Consider the following 22,482-nt stretch of genomic DNA (forward strand, 5'->3'; position numbering starts at 1 on the left):
CTGCAATAACTCCGCAGACACCACACCTGGATAGTCCATCCATCTGCCCCAAACATTTTCAAACTTTGTATGTTGCCCGCTCTCTCATATTATATATATATATATATATATATATATATATATATATATATATATATATATATATATATATATATATATATATATATATATATATATATATATATATATATATAGTTATTTTTATAACAGTACAGACCAAAAGTTTGGACACACCTCAAACAAAGTTTTCTTTATTTTCATGACTATGAAAATTGTAGATTCACTCTGAAGGCATCAAAACTATGAATTACCACATGTGGAATTATAGAATTAACAAAAAAGTGTGAAACAACTGAAAATATGTCTTATATTCTAGGTTCTTCAAAGTAGCCACCTTTTGCTTTGATTACTGCTTTGCACACTTTTGGCATTCTCTTGATGAGCTTCAAGAGGTAGTCACCGGAAATGGTTTTCACTTCACAGGTGTGCCCTGTCAGGTTTAATAAGTGGGATTTCTTGCCTTATAAATGGGGTTGGGACCATCAGTTGTGTTGTGCAGAAGTCTGGTGGATACACAGCTGATAGTCCTACTGAATAGACTGTTAGAATTTGTATTATGGCAAGAAAAAAAGCAGCTAAGTAAAGAAAAACGAGTGGCCATCATTACTTTAAGAAATGAAAGTCAGTCAGTCCGGAAAATTGGGAAAACTTTGAAAGTGTCCCCAAGTGCAGTGGCAAAAACCATCAAGTGCCACAAAGAAACTGCAGCAATATTATCCACACATCCCAAGAGGCAAGTCAGTGGGCTACGCACAATATTTACCCCCCATCACTTCTTGAATCAAGTTAAGCACCTTCACCCAAAAGGGCTGCAGGCGAGAACACGACCACATCATGTGCATAAGGTCCGCTACTTCTTCAGAACACCCCGGACATTTTGAGTCTCTTCTCAGTCCCGCCTTCATCATCCATAACGGTGTCCTGTATACTCTATCCACCAAATATAACTGCGACACCCTCTTAGCCTCAAAGAGACCTTAGGAATATACTGCAATATGGACTCCCATTGTGATTCCAAAAAACAAACCCAAGTCTGCCATCCATTTTTCCTTCAACATTAACAGGTGTCTCAGTAAAAAGGTGTCCAACAGGCCCCTATACATTAAAGTAATAAATCCTCTCGTACTTCTTTCAGGACCTATAAGATTCAACAAATCATCTGACTGCAGGACCACCCGCGACACTTCATTCTGCTTATTTAAGGCATGTCTCAACTGCAGATACTGGAATAACATGTTTTGGCTTAACCCCTTCATGACCAAGCCTATTTTGACCTTAATGACCAGGCCATTTTTTGCAATTCTGACCAGTGTCCCTTTATGAGGTAATAACTCGGGAACGCTTCAACGGATCCTAGCGATTCTGAGATTGTTTTTTCGTGACATATTGGGCTTCATGTTAGTGGTAAATTTAGGTTGATAATTTTTGCGTTTGTCAAAAAATCAGAAATTTGGTGAAAATTTAGAAAATTTTGCAATTTTCAAATTTTTAATTTTTATTCTGTTAAACCAGAGAGTTATGTGACACAAAATAGTTAAATAACATTTCCCATATGTCTACTTTACATCAGCACAATTTTGGAAACAAAATATTTTTTTGTTAGGAAGTTATAAGGGTTAAAAGTTGACCAGCGATTTCTCATTTTTACAATAAAATTTACAAAACCATTTTTTTTTAGGGACCACCTCACATTTGAAGTCACTTTGAGGGGTCTATATGGCAGAAAATACCCAAAAGTTACACCATTCTAAAAACTGCTCCCCTCAAGCTACTCAAAACTACATTCAAGAAGATTATTAACCCTTCAGGTGTTTCACAGGAACTAAAGCAATGTGGAAAGAAAAAATGGACATTTTAATTTTTCCAACAAAAATTTTCTTTTAGCCTCAGTTTTTTCATTTTCACATGGGCAACAGGATAAAATAGATCCTAAAATTTGTTGAGCAATTTCTCCTGAGTGCACAGATACCTCATATGTGGTCATAAACCACTGTTTGGGTGCACGGCAGGGCCCGGAAGGCAAGGAGCACCATTTGACTTTTTGAATGGAAAATTAGCTCCAATCGTTATCGGACACCATGTCGCATTTGGAGAGCCCCTGTGCACCTAAACATTGGAGCTCCCCCACAAGTGACCCCATTTTGGAAACTAGACCCCCTAAGGAACTTATCTAGATGTGTAGGGAGCACTTTGAACCCCCAAGTGCTTCACAAAAGTTTATAACACAGAGCAGTGAAAATAAAAAATAATTTTTTTTCCTCAAAAATGATTTTTAGCACACTATTTTTAATTTTCACAAGGCTAACAGGAGAAATTGGACCACAAATCTTGTTGTCCAGTTTGTCCTGAGTACGCTGATACCCCAAATATGGGTGGGGACCACTGCTTGGGTACATGGCAGGGCTCAGAAGGGAAGGAGCGCCATTTGACTTTTTGAAATGCAAATTACTTCCAATCGTTACACCATGTCGTGTTTGGAGAGCCCCTGTGTGCCTAAACATTGGAGCTCCCCCACAAATGACCCCATTTTGGAAACTAGACCCCCTAAGGAACTTATCTAGATGTGTAGTGAGCACCTTGAACCCTCAAGTGCTTCACAAAAGTTTATGACGCAGAGCCGTGAAAATAAAAAAAAAAAAAAAATTTTCCCTCAAAAAATTATTTTTTAGTGCGCAATTTTTTATTTTCACAAGGGTACCAGGATAAATTAGACCCCAAAATTTGTTGTCCAGTTTGTCCTGAGTACGCTGGTACCCCACATGTGGGGGGGAACCACTGTTTGGGTACACGTCGGGGCTCGGAAGGGAAGTAGTGACATTATGAAATGCTGACTTTGATGGAATGGTCAGCGGGCATCATGTTACATTTGCAGAACCCCTGATGTACCTAAACTGTGGAACCCCCCCACAAGTGACCCCATTTTGGAAACTAGACCCCCTAAGGAACTTATCTAGATGTGTGGTGAGCACCTTGAACCCCCAAGTGCTTCACAGAAGTTTATAACGCAGAGACGTGAAAATAAAAAATATTTTTTTTCCCTCAAAAAAAATGATTTTTAGCCAGCAATTTTTTTTTTCACAAGGGTAGCAGGATAAATTGGACCCCAAAAGTTGTTGTACAGTTTGTCCTGAGTACGCTGGTGCCCCATATATGGGGGGGGAACTATTGTTTGGGCACACGTAAGGGCTCGGAATGGAAGTAGTGGCGTTTTGAAATGCAGACTTTGATGGAATGGTCTGCGGTCGTCATTACGTTTGCAGAGCCCCTGATGTGCCTAAACAATAGAAACCCCCCACAAGTGACCCCATTTTGGAAACTAGACCTCCCAAGTAACTTATCTAGATGCCTGGTGAGCACTTTGGACCCCCAAGTTTATAACGCAGAGACGTGAAAATTAAAAAAAAAAAAAATTTTCCACAAAAATATTTTTTTAGCCCCCAATTTTTTATTTGCCCAAGGGTACCAGGAGAAATTAGACCCCCAAAGTTGTTGTGCAATTTTTCCTGAGTACGCTGATACCCCATATGTTGGGGTAAACCACTGTTTGGGCACACGTCGGGGCTTGGAAGGGAGGAAGCACCGTTTAACTTTTTGAACGCAAAATTGGCTGGAATCAATGGTTGCACCATGTCGCGTTTGGTGACCCCCTGATGTGCCTAAACAGTGAAAACCCCTCAATTCTAACTCCAGCCCTAACCCCAACACACCCCTAACCACAACCCTAACCCCAATTCCAACCCTAACCCCAATTCCAACCCTAACCCCAATTCCAACCCTAACCCTCACCCTCTTTTCAACCCTAACCCTCATGGAAAAATAAAAATAAAAATATTTTCTTTATTTTATTAGTTCTGCCTACCTATGGGGGTGATAATCGGGGGGTTTATTTACTTTTTCTTTCACTTTGATCACTGTGAGCGTGATCAAAATGAAAGAATGGAATCTGCAGCCGGCAGATTCGGGCGGGCGCATGCGCCCGCCTTTTTCAAAGATGGCGGCGCCCATCATCCAGACCCGAGGGACACCGGGAGGGACGGGGGGACTCAGGAGGTACCGGGGGGGGGGGGGGGAATCGGAGGCTGGCGGGGAGCAGAGGGAATGGGAAGGGGGCAGATGATGACAGCGGCGGCTGATCGCCGCTGTCATTCAGTTGCGGGGGGGCGATCGCCGGTGGGGGGTGGAATCGGTGTCTCCAGCCATGTCCAATGCTACAGCAGCGTCGGACATGGCTGGATTGTAATATTTCATCAATTTTCATTGATGAAATATTACTATCGCTCTGATTGGCTGTTTCACTTTTAACAGCCAATCAGAGCGATCGTAGCCACGTGGAGGCGAAGCCACGCCCCCTGTGGTGAATTACAAAGCCCCCTGTATCTGCGGGTCAGGTGACCTTTCAGTGACCCCGGTCACCCGACCCGCAGGGGGGCATTGAAGTCATGACGCCACATAGGCGTCACTGGTCAGTCGTCACTGGTCAGATTTGAACCAGGTTTCATGACGCCTATGTGGCGTCATTGGTCGTGAAGGGGTTAAAGGAAACGCTTTCCTAAGCATTTCAAACATCTTAAGAACACCACCCTCAAACAGCTGAGACACGAACCAAATGCAGATACGCCACCACTGACCAAACTCCCGCAATCTCATGAGCCCCGTCATCCTAGGGTCAAACCAAATCAACACACAGTGTGTATATTCCATAACACCCCTCCACTGTGTATATTCCATAACACCCCTCCACTGTGTAAGCTTAACTATGGTTGGAAATCTCCCTGGATTTAATCTGAATCTACCCGCTTCCAAGCTGGCTAACAATGGGCCCTTCCCCACTATATATTCAGTGATTATCCCCACTGATGTACTTTGGCTATATTCTCCCCAGCCCACCATATGCTGACATTGGGACGCCATATAATAAATCCAAGGATCAGGGACCGCCAACCGCCCCCCCCCCATCCTTTGATCTCTGCAATTTTTCTAATTTGATGCGTGCCCGACCACCTTTCCAAATCAAATCCCTAAATAAGGTGTTGATCCTATAAAACTTACTCTGTGCCAACTAGACTGGAGTATTGTGCAATATATAGAGGAGTTGAAGTAAAACATTGTTTAAAAACAGGCAAATGACCTCACAAATAGAATCAACTGTGATCCCATGCTGTTCTGTCTGTATCCTCTATTTTGCTTCCTCCCCTGCCCAGGAGCTGTGGTGTGATCAGATGATGTCCCTGTACGGTCAGACACGGCCATTACACAGAGTACACAGCAGGGGCACATTTATAAGATTATCTCAGCACAGGAACAGTTTATTTAATCACATCCAATTGTGAAGTTATTTCAAGATCTGTTGATTAAAATGTACTCGTTTGTGAAAACCCCTTTAATAGCTGAATCTTAATGATATTGTAATGTAACCACCAAAATATGAAGACCATAATTTGGATCTCCAGCTGTATGACCAGAGCTCAGTATCATGCACCTGGTGCTTACACCAGCATATGGATATGCCCGCGTGTGGCCAGCTCTTCTCTGACCTATTATTTCACTTCAAGTGCAGGAATAGAAACTGGTTATTAAGTCTAATATTAAAGAAAAACCCCCACAAAAATTAAACACTTAACTGCTGTGCCATCTGTTCCTACATATGTCATACAGACAGGCTATTATACCAAGAATGGGCAACAGAAGAGTGGCCGAGTATATACTCCTATCCCTCACCCCATTCCCTATAATGGAGAACATATGTACAGTACACACTTCCCAAATCAGGAAGAGACATCAACGATGTACATAAACCCATTACAGACTAGATCTGAAGTGCGCCCATATTACCAGACTCTGGGGGTCATTCTCCAAAGTCTGTAGGTGCAGAATGTCTGGCAGCTTAGACTCTGCCCAACAAGAATCCACACCTTTGTTGATTGGTCACCTGTTTCGGCCAAAAGTGGCACCTTAAGGCCCCTTTACATTTAGCGATGCACCAGAGATCCCGACCACGATCAGGATCGCTGGTGCATCGCTAAATGGTCGTTAGTGAGCTGCCACACAGGCAGATCTCACAGCAATGCAGCAGCGATCTAGCGGTCGTTACTTACCTTTCAGACACGACGATCCTGCGTCCTCCCGTCCGCGTCCAGCGTCGCCAGCAGGAAGCGCCCGACGAGAAATGGACCTGCACGATCAACGATGGACAGGGGGGGAGCCGGTCGGAGGCAAGTATCACACATAGCGATATCGCTGCTGCGTCATCAAATCGGTGATGCTTTAGCGATATTGCTAGCGATATCGCTATGTGTAAAACCCCCTTTAGGGAGTTGAGAGAACGATTTAGGTGATTGGATTACTATCTGCTAAACAATGGGTATGGGAGGTCCTATACTAGGCTCGACTGAAGGCTCTGGTGTTGTCTAAGAGCGGCCTCTGACGCCCTCCGAACTTCCCTGACCCCTCCAGACCACAAGGATTGCCTGTTAAAATCCCCAGTATGCCAGAATTTTACCCGATATTTTCTCAGTATGCACGTGGGCCTCAACTATCAGTCGATCCTGCCAAGATTGGCTGGTTTGGCAAACTTACCTGACAGGTCAACCGAGCATATTGGCAACACGGATGCATCCATGTTAGGCCTCATTCACATATGAATTAAAAAAAAAACAAACAAAAAAAAAAAAAACGGAGATTAGACCTACCGGTAATGTTATTTCCAGGAGTCTATCCTGACAGCACACTGGGGGGGGGGGGGGTTTGTCCTTTCATCCTTACAGGGACAGGAAAGGCACAAGAGGTTAAAGGTCCCCTCCCAACTCCACACTCCAGTGATTTTTCCAAGCACCACACTGGTATGGATGCAATTAATATTTATTGAGATTTTAGTACAAGCATAGTAACAGATACAAATCGGGAGGGAACTACCAGTGCTGTCAGGATGAACTCCTGGAAATAACATTACCGATAGGACGTCCTGGAAAACAGAGATTAGACCTATCCTGACAGCACACTGGAGAATACCAAAGTAGGAATTCGCTTAGGGTGGGACTACAGCTTGTAACACCTTACGATCAAAGGTCGTCTGGCTGGCTGTTAACGTGTCCAATTTGTAATGTTTACAGAAAGTGTTTAGTGTAGACCAGATGGCGGCCCTGCATATCTGCTCTACTGAGGCCCCCGCCCTCTCTGCCCATGATGTTGCCATTGCCCTGGTGGAATGGGCTCTCAGCCCCTCTGGTATAAGTAACCCCTTGGCTTTGTACGCTGAGGCGATAACTGATGTAATCCATCTTGCTAGGGTGTGTGTAGATGCGCCTCTACCCCTATTTTTACCCCCATACTGGACAAACCGTTTTGTGTCCTGTCGCCACTCTTGCGTGACCTCTAGGTAGTGTGTGACTGCTCGTCTGACGTCTAATGAGTGAAAGTTTCTCTTTATCATTTCTCAGAGATGGAGAGAATGAGGGTAGGACCATCTCCTGGTTTAAGTTCTGGGGAGATACTACCTTAGGGAGAAAACCTGGGTTTAGCCTTAGTATTATGCGGTCCTCAAAGATTTGTATGTAGGGATTCTGGACTGACAGGGCCCTGATTTCTCTCAGTCGCTTGGCTGAAGTGATGGCTACCAGAAAGACGGTCTTTTGTGTGAGCCTTGTGATGTCTATTTCAGAGATTGGCTCGTAAGGAGGACTGCATAGGGCGTTAAGTACCAGATTAAGGTCCCACAGAAGAACTGTTTTCCTTAATGTGGGTCTTAATCTCTGGATGGCTTTTGTAAACCACGCTATCCATGGGTGAGAGGCTAAGGAGACGTACTTAGAGCTGCTATCTGGACTTTTAACGTGCTTGGAGTTAGGCTGAATCTTGCCTGTAGGAAGTGAAGGATCTGAGGGATATTCGGGTGAGATGGGTCTATGGGGGTACTACCACTTTCCGAGCAGAACCTCCTACAGATTTTCCGACATAGCCCTCGTAACGGGTTTTCGGCTGGCCTGCAATGTTGCGGTCACCTGGTCGGAGAGGCCTCTGGATTTTAAGATGTCCCTCTCACGATCCATGCTGCCAACTGAAGGTTCTCTGGATGTGGGTGCAGAACTGGGCCCTGGGACAGGAGATCCTCTTCCATCGGCAAGTGGAGTGACCCCTCCAGCGCCAGAGTGAACCAACTTCGCTTTGGCCAAAATGGTACGATTAGCATCACCCGTGCTTGGTCTTCCTGGATCTTCCTGAGGACTCTCGGAATCATAGCGATGGGGGGGGGGGGGAAACTGTACAGCAGTTCCTTTCTCCAACTCTGGCTCAGAGCGTTGATGCCTTCTTGATGGTCTGCTGGGTTGAGGGAGTAGAATCTCCTTAGTTTGGCATTCTTCCTTGTCGCAAAAAGATCCAGCTGGGGAGTTCCCCACTGGTGACATCAATCTCTGAAGATCTCTTCCTTTAATTCCCATTCGGTGGCTCGGACTTCCTGTCTGCTCAGATAGTCGGCTATGCTGTTCCGCGAGCCTTCTAGGTGTACTGCTGACAAGGAGCGAACATTGTTCTCTGCGCAGGTTAGGATGCGGGCTGCTAGGTCCTGCAGTTTCCTGTGTCTTGGGCCCCCTGATGTCGTAGGAAGGCTACTGTAGTCATGTCTGACATTTTTATGTCTTGATCATGTAGCTCTGTGCTGCTTCGTTTTAGCGTCTCCCACACTGCTCAAAGCGCTCTAATTTGAGGACTGCGCACTGATGTTCCCGGGCCATGTTCCTTGCAGGTACCTTCCTTCCAGATGGGCTCCCCATCCATCTCTACTAGCGTCCGTGACAATCGTTACGGATGGTGATAAGATCCAAGGCACCCCTTGGCTGATACTTCTGTGACTGATCCACCATTTTAACGATGCTTTCAATGCTGGGGACGGCCGAATCTTGTCCAGGGAGGACTGCCGTCTGTCCCATTTTATTAGGATCTCCCTTTGTAGGCCTCTTGTGTGGGCCTGGCACCACCTTACACAGGGTATACATGCAGTCAGGGTACCCAGGATCTTCATAGCAGTCCTGATGGATATCTGATCCCGCCACCATCTCTGCGACCAGTTTCGTAAATACTCGAGGTGCTGAAGCCAAGCCGAAAGGAAGAGCCTGAAACTGAAAGTGGTAGTACCTGCTTCCTTTTTTTAGTGCAAAGCGCAGGAACTTCTGAGAGAGAGGATGGATGGGGATGTGATAGTATGCGCTTTTTCGATCTATTGTACACATAGCTGCGTTCCAGTCTATCAGCGGGGTGGTGGTCTTTAGAGACTCCATTCGGAATCTTTTGTATCGGATCCACTGATTTAACGGTTTTAGGTTTATAATGGTTCGACTGTCTCGACTTTTTTTTTTACGGTGAAGAGAGTTGAATAGTGGCCCTGCCCTCTCTTTTTCTGGGACCGGAACTACTACCCCTGATTTTAGCAGGTCTTTTATGTCTGCCCAAATGGGATCTATAAGGGCCCTGGACCGAGGATTTGTTACGACAAACCGTGCTGGGGGGGTGGGGGTGGGGGTCGGGGTGTTCTGTGAATTCAAGGGTATAGCCCTGGGAGATCGTATTGAGGATCCACCGGTTTTGGGAGATGAGTTCCCATGCCCCTGCAAAGTGTCTGAGGCGACCCCCTACAGGTATGGCGTCATTGTCTCCTGCAGCGAGACGCGGGACCCCTACTTTCCCCCCCTCTTGTGTACTCCCAGCGTGGTGATTTCCCCTTCCGTCTATATTCCTGCCTCTGGTTGGATCGGGGTTTTTGAAAGGGAAATGTTTTTTTTTGGTTTTTCCTCCGGAAGACCTTTTCTGTCATCTGAGGCATTCAAGGATTTTATCTAGGGCCGGCCCAAATACCTTCCCACCTGAGAAGGGTATGGCACACAACTTATTTTTAGACTGATAGTCCCCCGACGAGGTCTTCATCCATATGGCCCGATGAGCCACATTGGACAACGAATTATTCCTGGCAGCGAATCGTACGGATTCGGCAGAGGCGTCCGCCAAGAATCCGGTTGCGATTTTTAACAAGGGAAGGCCTTCTAAGATATCGCCTCTAGGGGTCTTATTTTTTTTAGTTGTTCTAGGTGATCGATCCATAGGTGCATGGATCTGGCAGCTACGTTTGTCTTCATAACCGCCGCAGAGGCCTCCCAAGCCCTTTTCAGGAGCACATCGGCCTTCTTGTCCATGGGTTCCTTGAGGCTGGAGGAATCTTCAAAGGGAATTGAAGTCTTCTTCGACACCCTGGCGACTGGGGGTGTCGATTTTAGGCACCTCGTCCCAAGTGTTGATGTCCTCCTGGGTAAACGGTAGTCTTAGTTTAAAGTCTCGAGGAATGACCAGCCGTTTCTCGGCGTCCTCCCATTCCTCCAGAATCATTGAACGGATATGGTCGTTAACTGGAAAGACTTGACGGATCCTCGCTCTCAGGCCTCCGAACATTTCATCCTGGATGGATCTGGTCTTTGGGGCCTCCTCGATCTGCATGGTGTTTCTCACGGCGCTGAGAAGCTCATCCGTGTTGTCCGAGGAAAAGAGGTATCTCTTCCATATGTCCAGGGATTCCGAGGTGATTTCGCCTTCTTCCTCCGAGTCCGTGTTATGGATCTCCTCGTCAGATGACTGATCGGACTCCAATCTTGGCCTCTTAGCCCAAGGCTGACTGGAAGACTGAGCGGGCAGCAGTCCCGAGACAGATGCCTGGACTTCCTCTGACCATTGTGCACATCTCCGCGAAAAGCGAGGCCTGTTCGCCCCCGATGATCTTCAGGGTGCATTCCTCACATAGGGGTTTTTTTCCATGACCCCGGTAATTTAATGGCACATATGGGGCATTTGGGTCTCCTAGAGGTCGATGCTGAGGCTGCTGGCGCTGTCTTTTCCTAGAAGCACAGGAGTTTTATTACGCTCCTGCCCTCTGGCATATACAGTCCCCCCATAGCCCTGCTTACGGGCGCTGGCTGCGCGGCGTTTTCCATGGTGGGGAGGCGAGTACCGCGTTACTGGCCTGGTCGCCCCTCTCCCTGGTTTTATCCTACCTTGCATCTGACGCTAAGCTGCCCGTCTGCCGCGTCCCGCCGCGCTGATGCGCCTGTCCTGGCGCCGCAAGTAGTCATCAGGAGCACGGAAGTGACGCGGCCGCCGACGCTCCAGCGTCTCTGGCTTATGCGGCGGGAGCCGAGAGCCCCGCTGAGGTGAAGCGGCTCCATGTCCCAGAGCAGCGCTCCACGGGACACCGGCGGAGAACCCCCCTTAGGGCAGTGCCGCCCCGGGCCATCTGGCTGGAGGATCTGGCGTTTGGACCCCGCTCCTCCCGGTAAGCTTCTTCTGGATGCCGCGCTCTCGTGCCGGTCCTTACAGGGACAGGAAAAACACTGGAGTTTGGAAGCAGGAGGGGACCTTTAACCTCTCGTGCATTTCCTGTCCCTGTAAGGATGAAAGGACAACCCCCAGTGTGCTGTCAGGATAGGATGTCCTGGAAATCAGACTGATCATTGTGATCAGTGTGTGGAACGAGCGTCCTTCGATTTTCTTGTACATTGAGAAATTTAAAAAAAAAAAAAATAAAAAAATAAAAATTCTCCACTCTGTTTGTGAAAAATCAGGCCGCAATGGAATGTCAGTGTGCTAAGATTATTCTAATAGAACCACTGACCACTTAGTCCAAGAGCGAAGAAAAAAAAAAAAAAAAAATTCTGTGAAAAACACCGATAGCACTTGTATGCAAAAATCGGACATCTGAATGAGGCTTTAGTGTGGGCTTCTCACAGGTTGTCTCCCCCCCACATAATGTCAGCTTACAATAGACACTGCTATTGACATCCACAAATAACCTATTGCTAAGCAGTGGCCCCATCTATGGCTACAATATGCAGAACAGAAAAACCCCAACATTGTGAGTGACACTATATCCATAATAGCGCCAGGTAATGTGCCTCCGGGCGGTGCTGGGCTCTTTAATTCCTCAGCGTTCACGTCAACATGACAACTCACCTTCCTCAGGGCTAGAAAATATTCCCAGGGCATGAGTTTCATCAACCAACTCCAAGCAGAAGCCTTTGTCTCTGAAAAGCAGGAAAAAAAAATATAACACTGGCTGCTTTCCATAAAAGTTCTCATTCAATGGCATTAACAAGGATTGATGATAGGAACAAATTGTGCAATAAAATTCCTAGAAATTATCTGACAGCCATTAAACTGCTTACTGCATAAAATCAGTTTCACAAGTCTCAAAAAAAAAAAAAAAAAATTAAATAACTTGCAGCCTTTCTATAAAATACAAAAGCTAGTTTTTAATATCTCAGGTTAAGTAATACAGACCATTATTACTGGCAATATCCCAACATTCCATAGCTCAGTCCCCAACCTATTCTTGTGCCAGGACAGTGTCCATCCATATGCTGGCTGCCATTGTGTATAATAGGCCAGGTAGGCTCTGGCCCATGGCATTACAAGGGCAGAGAGTGAGGGATTTAATTACTCCTTAGTGTTGCGTTCCCTTTCCGCTTTTCCACTGCACTTGTTTTTTTGAATAATCCATGCAGGTTTCGCAGAACTATCGTTCTCGTGTGGCCAGTCGCAGAAAATTCTGCATTGACTCCACACAGAGGCAATTGAGTGCACTGCTCCAGCTATATTAAGGGCTTTACCCTTACAAATTGTGACACTTTTGTAGAATGAGCCTTCAAGTTCTCTGGAACTCCCTCATTACTAGAAGAGTAGGCCAACCTTATGGCTTCCCCAATTCATCTAGCTAGGGCACCTCGTCACCGAGGCCTTTCATAGATGCCTCAAAGGAAACAAGGACTGACTTTTCCTCCACTGTTTTGACACCGCTAAGTTTTATACTAGAGCCAGTCTAACATCTAGCGTCTGAAGTTACTTAGGATCATTTAAAAAAAATAAAATAAATAAAAAAATAAAAGAAAGAGGAGGAGGGAAGAATAATCTGGCATCTATCTTTGTGGCCACTTTTGGAATATAGGAGTGTCTGGTCTTAAAACAACGCCATCTTCAAAATTCTGTGTAAACAGATAGTGGACTTACAGAGCTTGTAGATCACTGACTTTACAGGCCGAAGATAATGCCACTAGAATACAGCCAAGTTGAAAACCTTGGCTAACAACCTATCTAAGTTGGGGAGTGGGAGGTGGGGCAAGTTAAACCTTCTAGAACCAAGCTCAAATCTTGGAGGAATCTTTGGACTAGGGATTGGTCTGGAGTCTGGACCCATCACAAGCTCTAATCTAGCGGCAGCCAAGTAATAGTTGTACAATGCCCCCAAGGCAAAAACCTAGACTTTAGGAGTGCTAGTAGATAGCCCCAGTTCCATACCTTTCTGGAGGAATTCTAATCTGGCATGAATTGATATTTCACTACTCAAGCACCTTCCCAAGTTCTGATACACACCTCAGGTCATCACTAGTTTTCTGCTTTAAAGCAAATTAGATACCAAATTCGGGATAAAGCCTCAGAGTCAATAGTGCCCTTTCAAATCCCAGGCTTTCAAACGAAGACCTGTCGTTTGTGGATGGAAAACTGGAACCAATCCGAGCAGATAAGAGATTTCTGATAGGAGTCATGGATCGGATATGGACATCATTCTTATCCATGAAAAACATGGTCTCTCGAGCCAGAACAGGGCTATTAGAAATACTCTAGCCTGTTCCTCCCAGACCTTCCTCAGCACTGCTGGAATCATCTTTAACGGAGCAAATGCATTGGCCCGCCCGGTCTACGGTCTAAGTCCCAGGGAATCTGAAAAGCATCTACAGAGTAGACTTTTCTTGCCTACCAGTATGTCCTGTTGGAACTGGAAACTGGTCTGATTCACAGAGTCCAAAATAAGACCTAAAAAGATTGAACTCTCAGTGGCTCCAGTCTTGACCTTTATAGGTTTACAAGACAACCCAAGTTTTCCAGGACTGCCTTGACTCTTACAAGCAGACAGTTGCAGTGTTCTTTCTACCTGCCCACTACCAGGAAATTGTCGAAGTATGGAACTCTTAGGGCCCCGTCACACATAGCGACGCACCAGCAATCCCGACAACGATATCAACTTGTCAGGCGTCGCTGTGCACATTAGTTACCAGCACCTGATGCAGGGAGCTGGTAACTAAGGTACACATCAAGTTTCTAAGCAGCACGCGTCACTTAGAAACCCGATGTGTACCTTGGTTACCAGCTCCCTGCATCAGCGCGCTGGTAACTAAGGTACACATCGGGTTTCTAAGTGACGCACGCTGCTTAGAAACCCGATGTTTACCTTAGTTACCAGCACGCTGATGGCCTGTCACACGCAGCGATACGTGCTGGCCAGCGGGAGACCAGCGATCAAAGAAATGTCCAGGGCATTCCAACAACGATCAGCGATACCCAGCAAGGGGGCCGGTCGCTGGTCAGTGTTACACACAGCGATCTTGCCGGTGAGATCGCTGTTGCGTCACAAAAATTGTGACTCAGCAGCGATCTCGCTAGCAAGATCGCTATGTGTGACGGGGGCTTTAATGTATCTTGTTCCAGGAGATGGGTAGTCACTTCCACTATGATTTTCATAAAAACCCTCAAATCCATGGGCAGCCCGAATGGTAGTGCTCTGAACTGGAAATGTCTGACATTGTTTATAGGCAAGGCCACTCAGACAATCTTGATCTTGTGTGGATTGGAACATGGTAATAAGCAACATTTAGATCAAGCACACTCATGTAGCAACCTGGAAATAGCATCTTTAACCCCTTCCCGACATGCACCGTGCTAGTACTGCTCTGTGGGAACCTGGAAATAGCATCTTTAACCCCTTCCCGACATGCACCGTACTAGTACTGCTCTGTGGGAGGTGCAGATAGCAGTAATAGTACAGCGCACCGATCACAGCACCCCGCAGCAATGCCCACGATCAGTGCTAGCACCAATCGCGGGCATTTAACTCCTTTGATGCCGCTGTCATGGAGATGGAGGCACTGTGGGAACCATAGGACCTGTGATCCAGCGGTGTCAGTCTTTTTAGGATTGCATAAAGGTGCCGTCGGCCACAGTTTTGTGCACTTCTGAGAGGGACACCGCTGAACACAGGCCAGACGGAGTCCAGAGTAAATCTGCTGCCTCAGTGAATAAATCCCTCGGGGGTTTCATCTGTCACGTCACGCAGAGATTTGGATGGAAACCCCAAAGTAAAGGCCCCTTTAGATTTAGCGATGCACCAGCGATCCTGACCACGATACGACCTGGTCAGGATCGCTGCTGCATCGCTAAATGGTCGCTAGTGAGCTGCCACACAGGCAGATCTCACAGCTACGTAGCTACGCAGCAGCGGTCGTTACATACCTTTCAGACGTGGCGAGCCTGACGTTCTCCCACCCGCGTCCACGCGTCGCTCGTCGGCGCCGCAGGAAGCGCCCGACGAGAAATGGAGCTGCGCGATCAGCGACAGACAGCGGGGGAGCCGGTCGGAGGCAAGTATCACACATAGCGATATCGCTGCTGCATCACAAAATCAGTGGCGCTTTAGCGATATCGCTATGTGTAAAGCCCCCTTAAGTGCTCAGCGTAGAGCGCCGGATAACTGATCCTAAATGTTATGCAAAAATGTTCCCAAAAAAAGCTTCAAATCAAGCCACAAAAAAAAGCAAGTCCCCACTCAGATCTGTCATCTGTTAACAGAAATATAGGGGGCTTCCACCTTACTGGTAGCACAAAGGCTTTGGAAAAGCTAAATGGCTTCACGTACACCAAAAGAAATTCAGCAAATTCTGTGCTCCCAAATCCAAATGCCCCCTCCCTTCTGAGCCCCAGTGTGCCTAAACATTTTGGCGCCCACATGTTTGGCATTTCTGTAGTGATGAGAGCCCATCTAGCTTATGGGTGCGTGTCTCCAGTAGCATGAGCTGGGCATAATGTACTGGTGACTACAACGGCAGTTTGCAATTTTCATTCAGCAACATCCAGTAATGCCCATTTCTGGAAAACACCCATGGAGTCAAAATAGTCGCTACATCTGAAGATACATTCCCAAAGCGGCATAATTTCCAAAATGGGGTCACTAGAGGGGGGGGGGGGTTTCCAATGTTTAGGCACATCAGGGTCTCTACAAACACTCCATGACATCCGCTAATTATTCCATTAAATTTTACATTCAAAAAGTCAAATGGCGCTCCTTCCCTTCCAAGCCCTGCCATGTACCCAAACAGCAGTATTCCCCCACATATGGGGTATCGGTGTACTCAGGAGAAATTGCACAACAAATTGTATGGAGCAATTTCACCTGTTACCATTATGAAAATGCAAAATATGGAGCTGAAAAAGATTTTGGAAAAATTGATTTTTTTTCACGGCTCTACACTATAACCTTCTGTGAAGCACCTGTGGGTTCAAGGTGCTCAAAACACATCTAGATAAGTTCCATAAGGGGTATAGCTTCCAAAATGGAGTCACTTCTGGGAGTATTCCACTGTTTAGGCACATCAAGGGCTCTCCAAACGCTACATGGCAACCGCTAATTATTCCAGCATATTTTACATTCAAAAAGTCAAATGGCGCGCCTTCCCTTCCGAGCCCTGACGTGCACCCAAACAGCAGTATTCCTCCACATATTGGGCATCGGCATGCTCAGGAGAAATTGCACAACAAAATGTATGGTCCATTTTCTACTGTTAAGGTAGTGTCACAATTAGCGATGCACCAGCGATCCCGACCAGCGATATGATGCGGTTAGGTTCGCTGGTGCATCGCTAAGTGGTTGCTAGTGAGCTGCCACACAGGCAGATCTCACCAACGTCATAGCAGCAGTCGGCGGTTGCTACTTACCTGTCAGACGAGGCGATCCTGACGTCCTCCTGCCCGCGTCCACGCGTCGCTCGTCACGAAAGCAGGAAGCGCCGCAGGAAGCTGCCGACGAGAAATGGTCCAGGACGTTCTCGCGCGATCAGCAATAACCAGCGGGGGAGCAGTCGGAAGTATCAGACATCGCGATATCGCTATAACGTCACAAAAACCAGTGATGTTATAGCGATATCGCTTAGTGTGACAGGGCCTTTACTCTTGCGAGTGTAAAAAAAAAAAAAAAAAAATTGGTTTTGTAAGTTTTGTTGGAAAAATGAGAAATCGCTGGTCAACTTTTAACCGTTATAGCTTCCTAACAAAGTTAATTAACTATTTTGTGCGACATGACCGATTTAAGGGCATAAAAATTAAGTTTGAAGATTGTGAAATTTTCAAAATTTCCAACAAAATTTCCATTTTTTTAAACAAATAAACGCAAGTCTTTTCAAAGAAATTTTACCACTAACAAAGTACAATATGTCATGATAAAACAGTTTAAGAATCAGTGGGATCCGTCGAAGTGCTCTAGAGTTATTACCTCAGAGTGACAGTGGTCAGAATTTTAAAAATTGGCCTGGTCAGGAAGGTGAAAAGAGGCTTCGGGGTGAAGGGGTTAAAGCAGATTTTATACTCCACCTCCAAGGGTCTGTACACCAGGAATTTGTATAACCCTTTCAGATTAACTGTAGTTCTCAAGGGCACCTTGTTTCTTGATCAAAAAGAGGGAATAAAATTTCCTGCCTTTTACTTCCTCTGGCAGTTCTGTGAGGACCTGCTTCTGCACCAAGCTCACAACCTCCGCTTCAGTGATAACTGTTCCTCACAAGAACTTCTGAACTATGGTACTCTGGAGGTTGGCAAAAGACCACTCCTGAATTCCAGTCTTAAGCCTGCTTCCACTATCCCAAGGATCCAGGCACTGGATGAAATTTTCTCCCAGGCAGGCAGGCAGAGGGAAAGTCTGCCTCCTACCTGGGGAAACACATCACTGGGAATATTTTCTTGGCCCTGAAGTGTGGCCTCCAAACATGAAACCTTTATTTTTTGGTCTTTTATCCTTCCACTTCCCTTGATCTCTAGGAGGTCTTCCCCGACCATCTCCTCTTCTGAAAGGACCTCCTATATTCTGGGATAGACATGGTGGGAAAAAATACTCTCTTTATCCCCCGCCTTGTCCAAGCCATCATCCAAATTGAGTTTGTCCAAAGAGAAATTCCCCATCGTATGGGATTGAACACAGCTTTGTTTTGGACTGAATGTCTCGCGGCCAGCTTTTAAGCCATAGTGCTCTTTGGGCAGCATTTGAGAGGCCAGCTGACCTGGCCACCAGCCTCATGTCTGCTAAGGAATCTGCAAGAAAAGCAGCTGCTCCTTACTTTATCGGGACATTAGCCATAATCTTTTCTCTAGAGACATAATCTTTAATTTGATCCCTTAGTTGCTGCAACAAGATCACAGATTTGGCGATACAAGTTGCAGAAACGCTGGCTTTAATGCACCCGCCGAGGACTCCCAGTTCCGCTTTCAAATATCCACCCACCTTCCTATTCAGGGGTCCTTTAGAACGCCCACATTCTCAAAGGGAGTAGATTTTCTGGACGATTGGGCAACATCTATTTTAGGGATTTTATTGCCACTACTGCAGCTGCCGTGTAATCGCCGTCGCTGCTGCTGTTGATACTCATTACCAAAGAAAGGTGAGCCAAAGCAAACCCTCTCTCTGGCAGTCAGACCTCAGCTACTCCTCCAGCACCTCCTCTGGACCCCTAACGGTAGTGCCACTTCATATTTCCGGATCAGACATCTCCAGCGCGCTCGACCTCCGTGCGCCCAATCAGGTGCACCCTGCACATGCACAGATCCTGATCTTTGTGACCGCTTATGCGTTTTCTGATGCGATCTCCGTCAAGGCGCTCAGATTTGAATTCCACTAGCCATCGGCGCGCCCTGCGCATGCTCAGGCCTGGGTGACCAGTGCCTCAGCCACGCTCCACATGAAGGCACGCCAATCCAGAGCACCCTGCATTTGCAAAGCCCAGAACAATGGGGCAGCCAGCAGATATTGGAAAAAAGAAGGTCTACGCCTGCACCAATATCTTGGACCGGCGGTAGTGCTTCCAGGACCAGCCAGTGCTTCAGGAAAGCATTCCCCCAGCAACCAGCCAAACCTGGGCGAGTCTCTCTTCTCTTTGCTTCCAGTCCTGATGCTTAGCTTAAGGTCCCCCCTCAAGGACAGGAAATCCCAACTGATGTTGTGGAGAGGTACCACCCTTTTATTAAGTAGGTTTCCTGCCCTTGATGGGCAGATCCCAGCTCAGGAGATGCTTTTATGGGGAAAAGGGAAAAGGTTTCTTTCAGTAAATGCTTCCATTACCCTTGAAACCATTAAGAATCATCTTTTCTTAGCACTTTATGTAGTGCTGTTCTTCCCAGGAAATATATTGATTCACATCAGCTTAAATTAATTCACAAGACCCGATTCATCAGCCATGTCAGTAACCTGTGGCAACTGACTGGGAGTACCGAGGGCCACCTTCAACCTCCTCTTGATTAGCTGGCCTGGCGCCATGTCATCATTGCAGTGTGACCAACATGTGACGTCGTGTCAGACCGGCTAATCATACAAGGAGCCAGGATGCCATCAGGTAAGAGTCGGTTCTCTGGACTCCCAGTCAGCAGACACAGATTGACACAGCTGATGAACTGGGTCCTGCAAATCGACTTGCTACAACTGTAATGTTGTATTGGCAAGTGGGTGTTACTACTACTACTCCTCTTGTCAAAGGGGTGTTCCCCCACACAGTCTAATATGGTCATCACTACTTGGATGGACATGGTCAAAAGTGTTAAAGTGTGTGTGAGAGTGATAGAACCCCAAATAAGCAAAACCTGTCAATTTGTTTTGATTTATTTATTTCAGGATACCTGCTCCCATTTCTCCTGCCCCCTCATCTTCCAACAGGGTACAACATTGCCATAGTTTTACGCTACTGGTTGCTAAAGAAATCTATCCATATTATCAAGAAAAATCCTGAACAACAACAACAACATTACCTGTATTCCTTAAAAGTCTCCATGAGATCCCCGGCACTTAGCTCAGGGGAGAAACCATACACTTCAATAATGTGTCCATATTTCCCACGATCCACTTGAACTTCAGAAAATTCTGAAAAATCTCCCTGAAGAGGCTGTATGTGGACGTCCTTGGCACAAACGTTAGCCTGTATCTAGTGAAGGAAAAAAAAAAAAAAAAAAAAAAAAAGCAAAAAGGAAAGTACCATAGATTGAAAATCTGCAGCGTTCTTATATTTCTGTATGGAAAGTGTAAATACGGTAACTTGATTTTTTTAAAAATGCTATTCTCCACTGTTTCTCCGAAAATAATCCCTAGCAGGATTGACAGCATTTTTTTTTTTTTTATTATGCTTGAAATATAAACCCTACTCCATAAATAACTTTAGTATAGCTGAACCAACAGCCGACCTCCTGAACCATCAGCATCATCTATGAGGTGGTCACATCAGGGGACTTGCAATTGGGCCGAGAATTGTGACAGTAACAGAACGTGATATTCAGTCATGTGAATAAGGACTAACGTCTAAAAAGGCCGTGTGCCGCTCATGTAATTAAGCAGTCAGATGTACGTAGTTGGGGGTGCACATTATCTAGGAAAACAACCTCACATCTGGAGGAGACTTTACCTTTGATTATACTCCTGACACTATGTCTAGGGGCTCCATGGGTGTCAGTGATCACTAGTGTGTGCTGCCTAATACACTGATTACATTGTCCCTCACAATAACAGGTAATGTGGTCACTGCTCACCTCCACCAGGAGCTGCTCCATCATCTTCTGTTCTTCATCATCTTGTACTGTTGGCTTGCTTTCTTGAAAACTCTTCTCTGCGGCCTCCTCATCTATACAGCAGTGTGTTTCTGATTCACAGTTACTCCTGGACTGAAGTTCATAATCTGCCTCGACTAGGTGGGGCATCGCTTCATACTCAGCCTCCTCTTGAGGTTCCATCCCAATATTGGCCTCCTCGTGTACCTCCACATTCATCTCTTTCTCATCCTGAACCATCTCTATCATCTCTGCCCGCTCTTTAGGCAGTGCAGGCATTGTTGCCTCCTCCTTAGTCTCTGCTGACATCCCCACTTTCTCCTGAGTCTCACCTGACTGCTCTGCCTTCTTATGAGCTGTGATAAGGCTCCATTTATCGTCATTAGTCACTGCTCTCATTTCTGTCTCCTCCTGAACCATCACTGCTAGCTCTGGCTGCTCCTGACCCACTAGTGTTATGAATGCCTCCTCCCTAGTCTCCACTGGCATCTCAGCCTCCTCTTTAGCCACCTTTCTCCAGTTGTCATTATGTCCCTCTGCCTTGACCACCTTATCCTCCTGTTCCACCACTTTCATCTCATGTAAATCCTTAGTTATTGAACTTAGCTCTGCCTTCTGTGATCTCTCAATGCCTCTCAAATCAGATACCACTTGGTCATCTACAGATCTGACCGACAACCCCCCAGCCTGTTCCTCAGCCACATAATCTTGTCTCATATCCTGGTCACTTGGTCCTCCTGCAGGGTCTGCTGCCGCTACCTGACCAGGTCTTCTAGCCTTGCCATTATTTTCATGAAGTTTGTGGCATATTAACAAGTTATATCCTTCACTACCACTGTCCTCCAGCTTTCCAGCTATCGTCTCCTGCACCTCTTGGCTCTCCGTCTCACACTGCACCTCCTCTTGCCCCACTAGCAATTCACAGCTTTCCTTCTCTACCCCTGACACATTTTTGCTCTGCAGCAGCTCGCCATCTACATTGTGCCCATACTTCCCATCTTCTGGTGCCCTCATCTGCCCTTTGTCCTTTACATGACCCCTCCAATGCTCCCCTTTGCCTCTTGCCCCATGCTTTCCTCCGGCTGCATAAGGTTCTCTGTTTGGCCTCTTGTCCTTGCGCTTCCACCAGTTTTGCTTTCCCCGGCCAGACTCCCATTTTTTGCTGGGTGAGGCTGAACTCCAAAATCGGTCACGATTTTCATCTCGAGATCTGGTCCTGGATTCTCCATTCTCTTTAGATATCCTGCAGCAATAATATACATACACACAACTTATATAAATAGTGCTGTGCCAATTTTACCAATGTTTAACACATTGTACTTCCTCCATGATGAACCCATGTGAGGGATTGTATTTTGCCTTCTGAACTGTTATTGGAACATTTTTGTACATAAAGCTTTGATCACTTTTTAATTGCATTTTTCCAGGGGGAAAGCTAGTGTAGTTCTCGAGTTTTGATTTTCTTTTCCTTTGTGAAGTTTATTATAATTCATTTTATGTTTCGATACTTGGGACTTTTTTTTTTTTTTTTTTACTGACATGGCAACACAAAAAGTGCTTATTTTCTTTTTTGGATTGGAAAGAAAAACATTTTTAGGTTTCCTAAGGGACTGCAGCCTGCCATCGTTTGACTGCTTATACTATATACCGCAATGCTCCAGTAATAATAATAAATAATTATAATTTATATAGCGCCAACATATTCCCCAGCGCTTTACAGTTTAACAGTTTCAAAACACAAGTCATAAGTAACAACGTTAACAATACAAT

The 22,482-nt window shown here is 46.0% G+C and overlaps 1 protein-coding gene across 3 annotated transcripts in view; it reads right to left on the reverse strand.

The window, feature by feature from the left end:
• Window positions 1-22,482, reverse strand: part of R3HCC1 (R3H domain and coiled-coil containing 1) — a 37,410-nt gene that overhangs the window by 5,068 nt on the left and 9,860 nt on the right. For all 3 annotated transcript variants that reach the window (XM_073588600.1, XM_073588599.1, XM_073588598.1), the window contains exons 4-6: window positions 20,695-21,955; window positions 19,924-20,096; window positions 12,046-12,116 (exon numbers count right to left, since the gene is read on the reverse strand). In XM_073588600.1, the coding sequence (XP_073444701.1) occupies window positions 12,046-12,116; window positions 19,924-20,096; window positions 20,695-21,955 (1,505 nt within the window). The remainder of the gene's footprint in view (window positions 1-12,045; window positions 12,117-19,923; window positions 20,097-20,694; window positions 21,956-22,482) is intronic.

The sequence above is a fragment of the Dendrobates tinctorius genome, unplaced genomic scaffold (assembly GCF_039654945.1).
Source record: "Dendrobates tinctorius isolate UK_male_01 unplaced genomic scaffold, ASM3965494v1 ptg000104l, whole genome shotgun sequence".
NCBI classification, from domain to species: domain Eukaryota; kingdom Metazoa; phylum Chordata; class Amphibia; order Anura; family Dendrobatidae; genus Dendrobates; species Dendrobates tinctorius.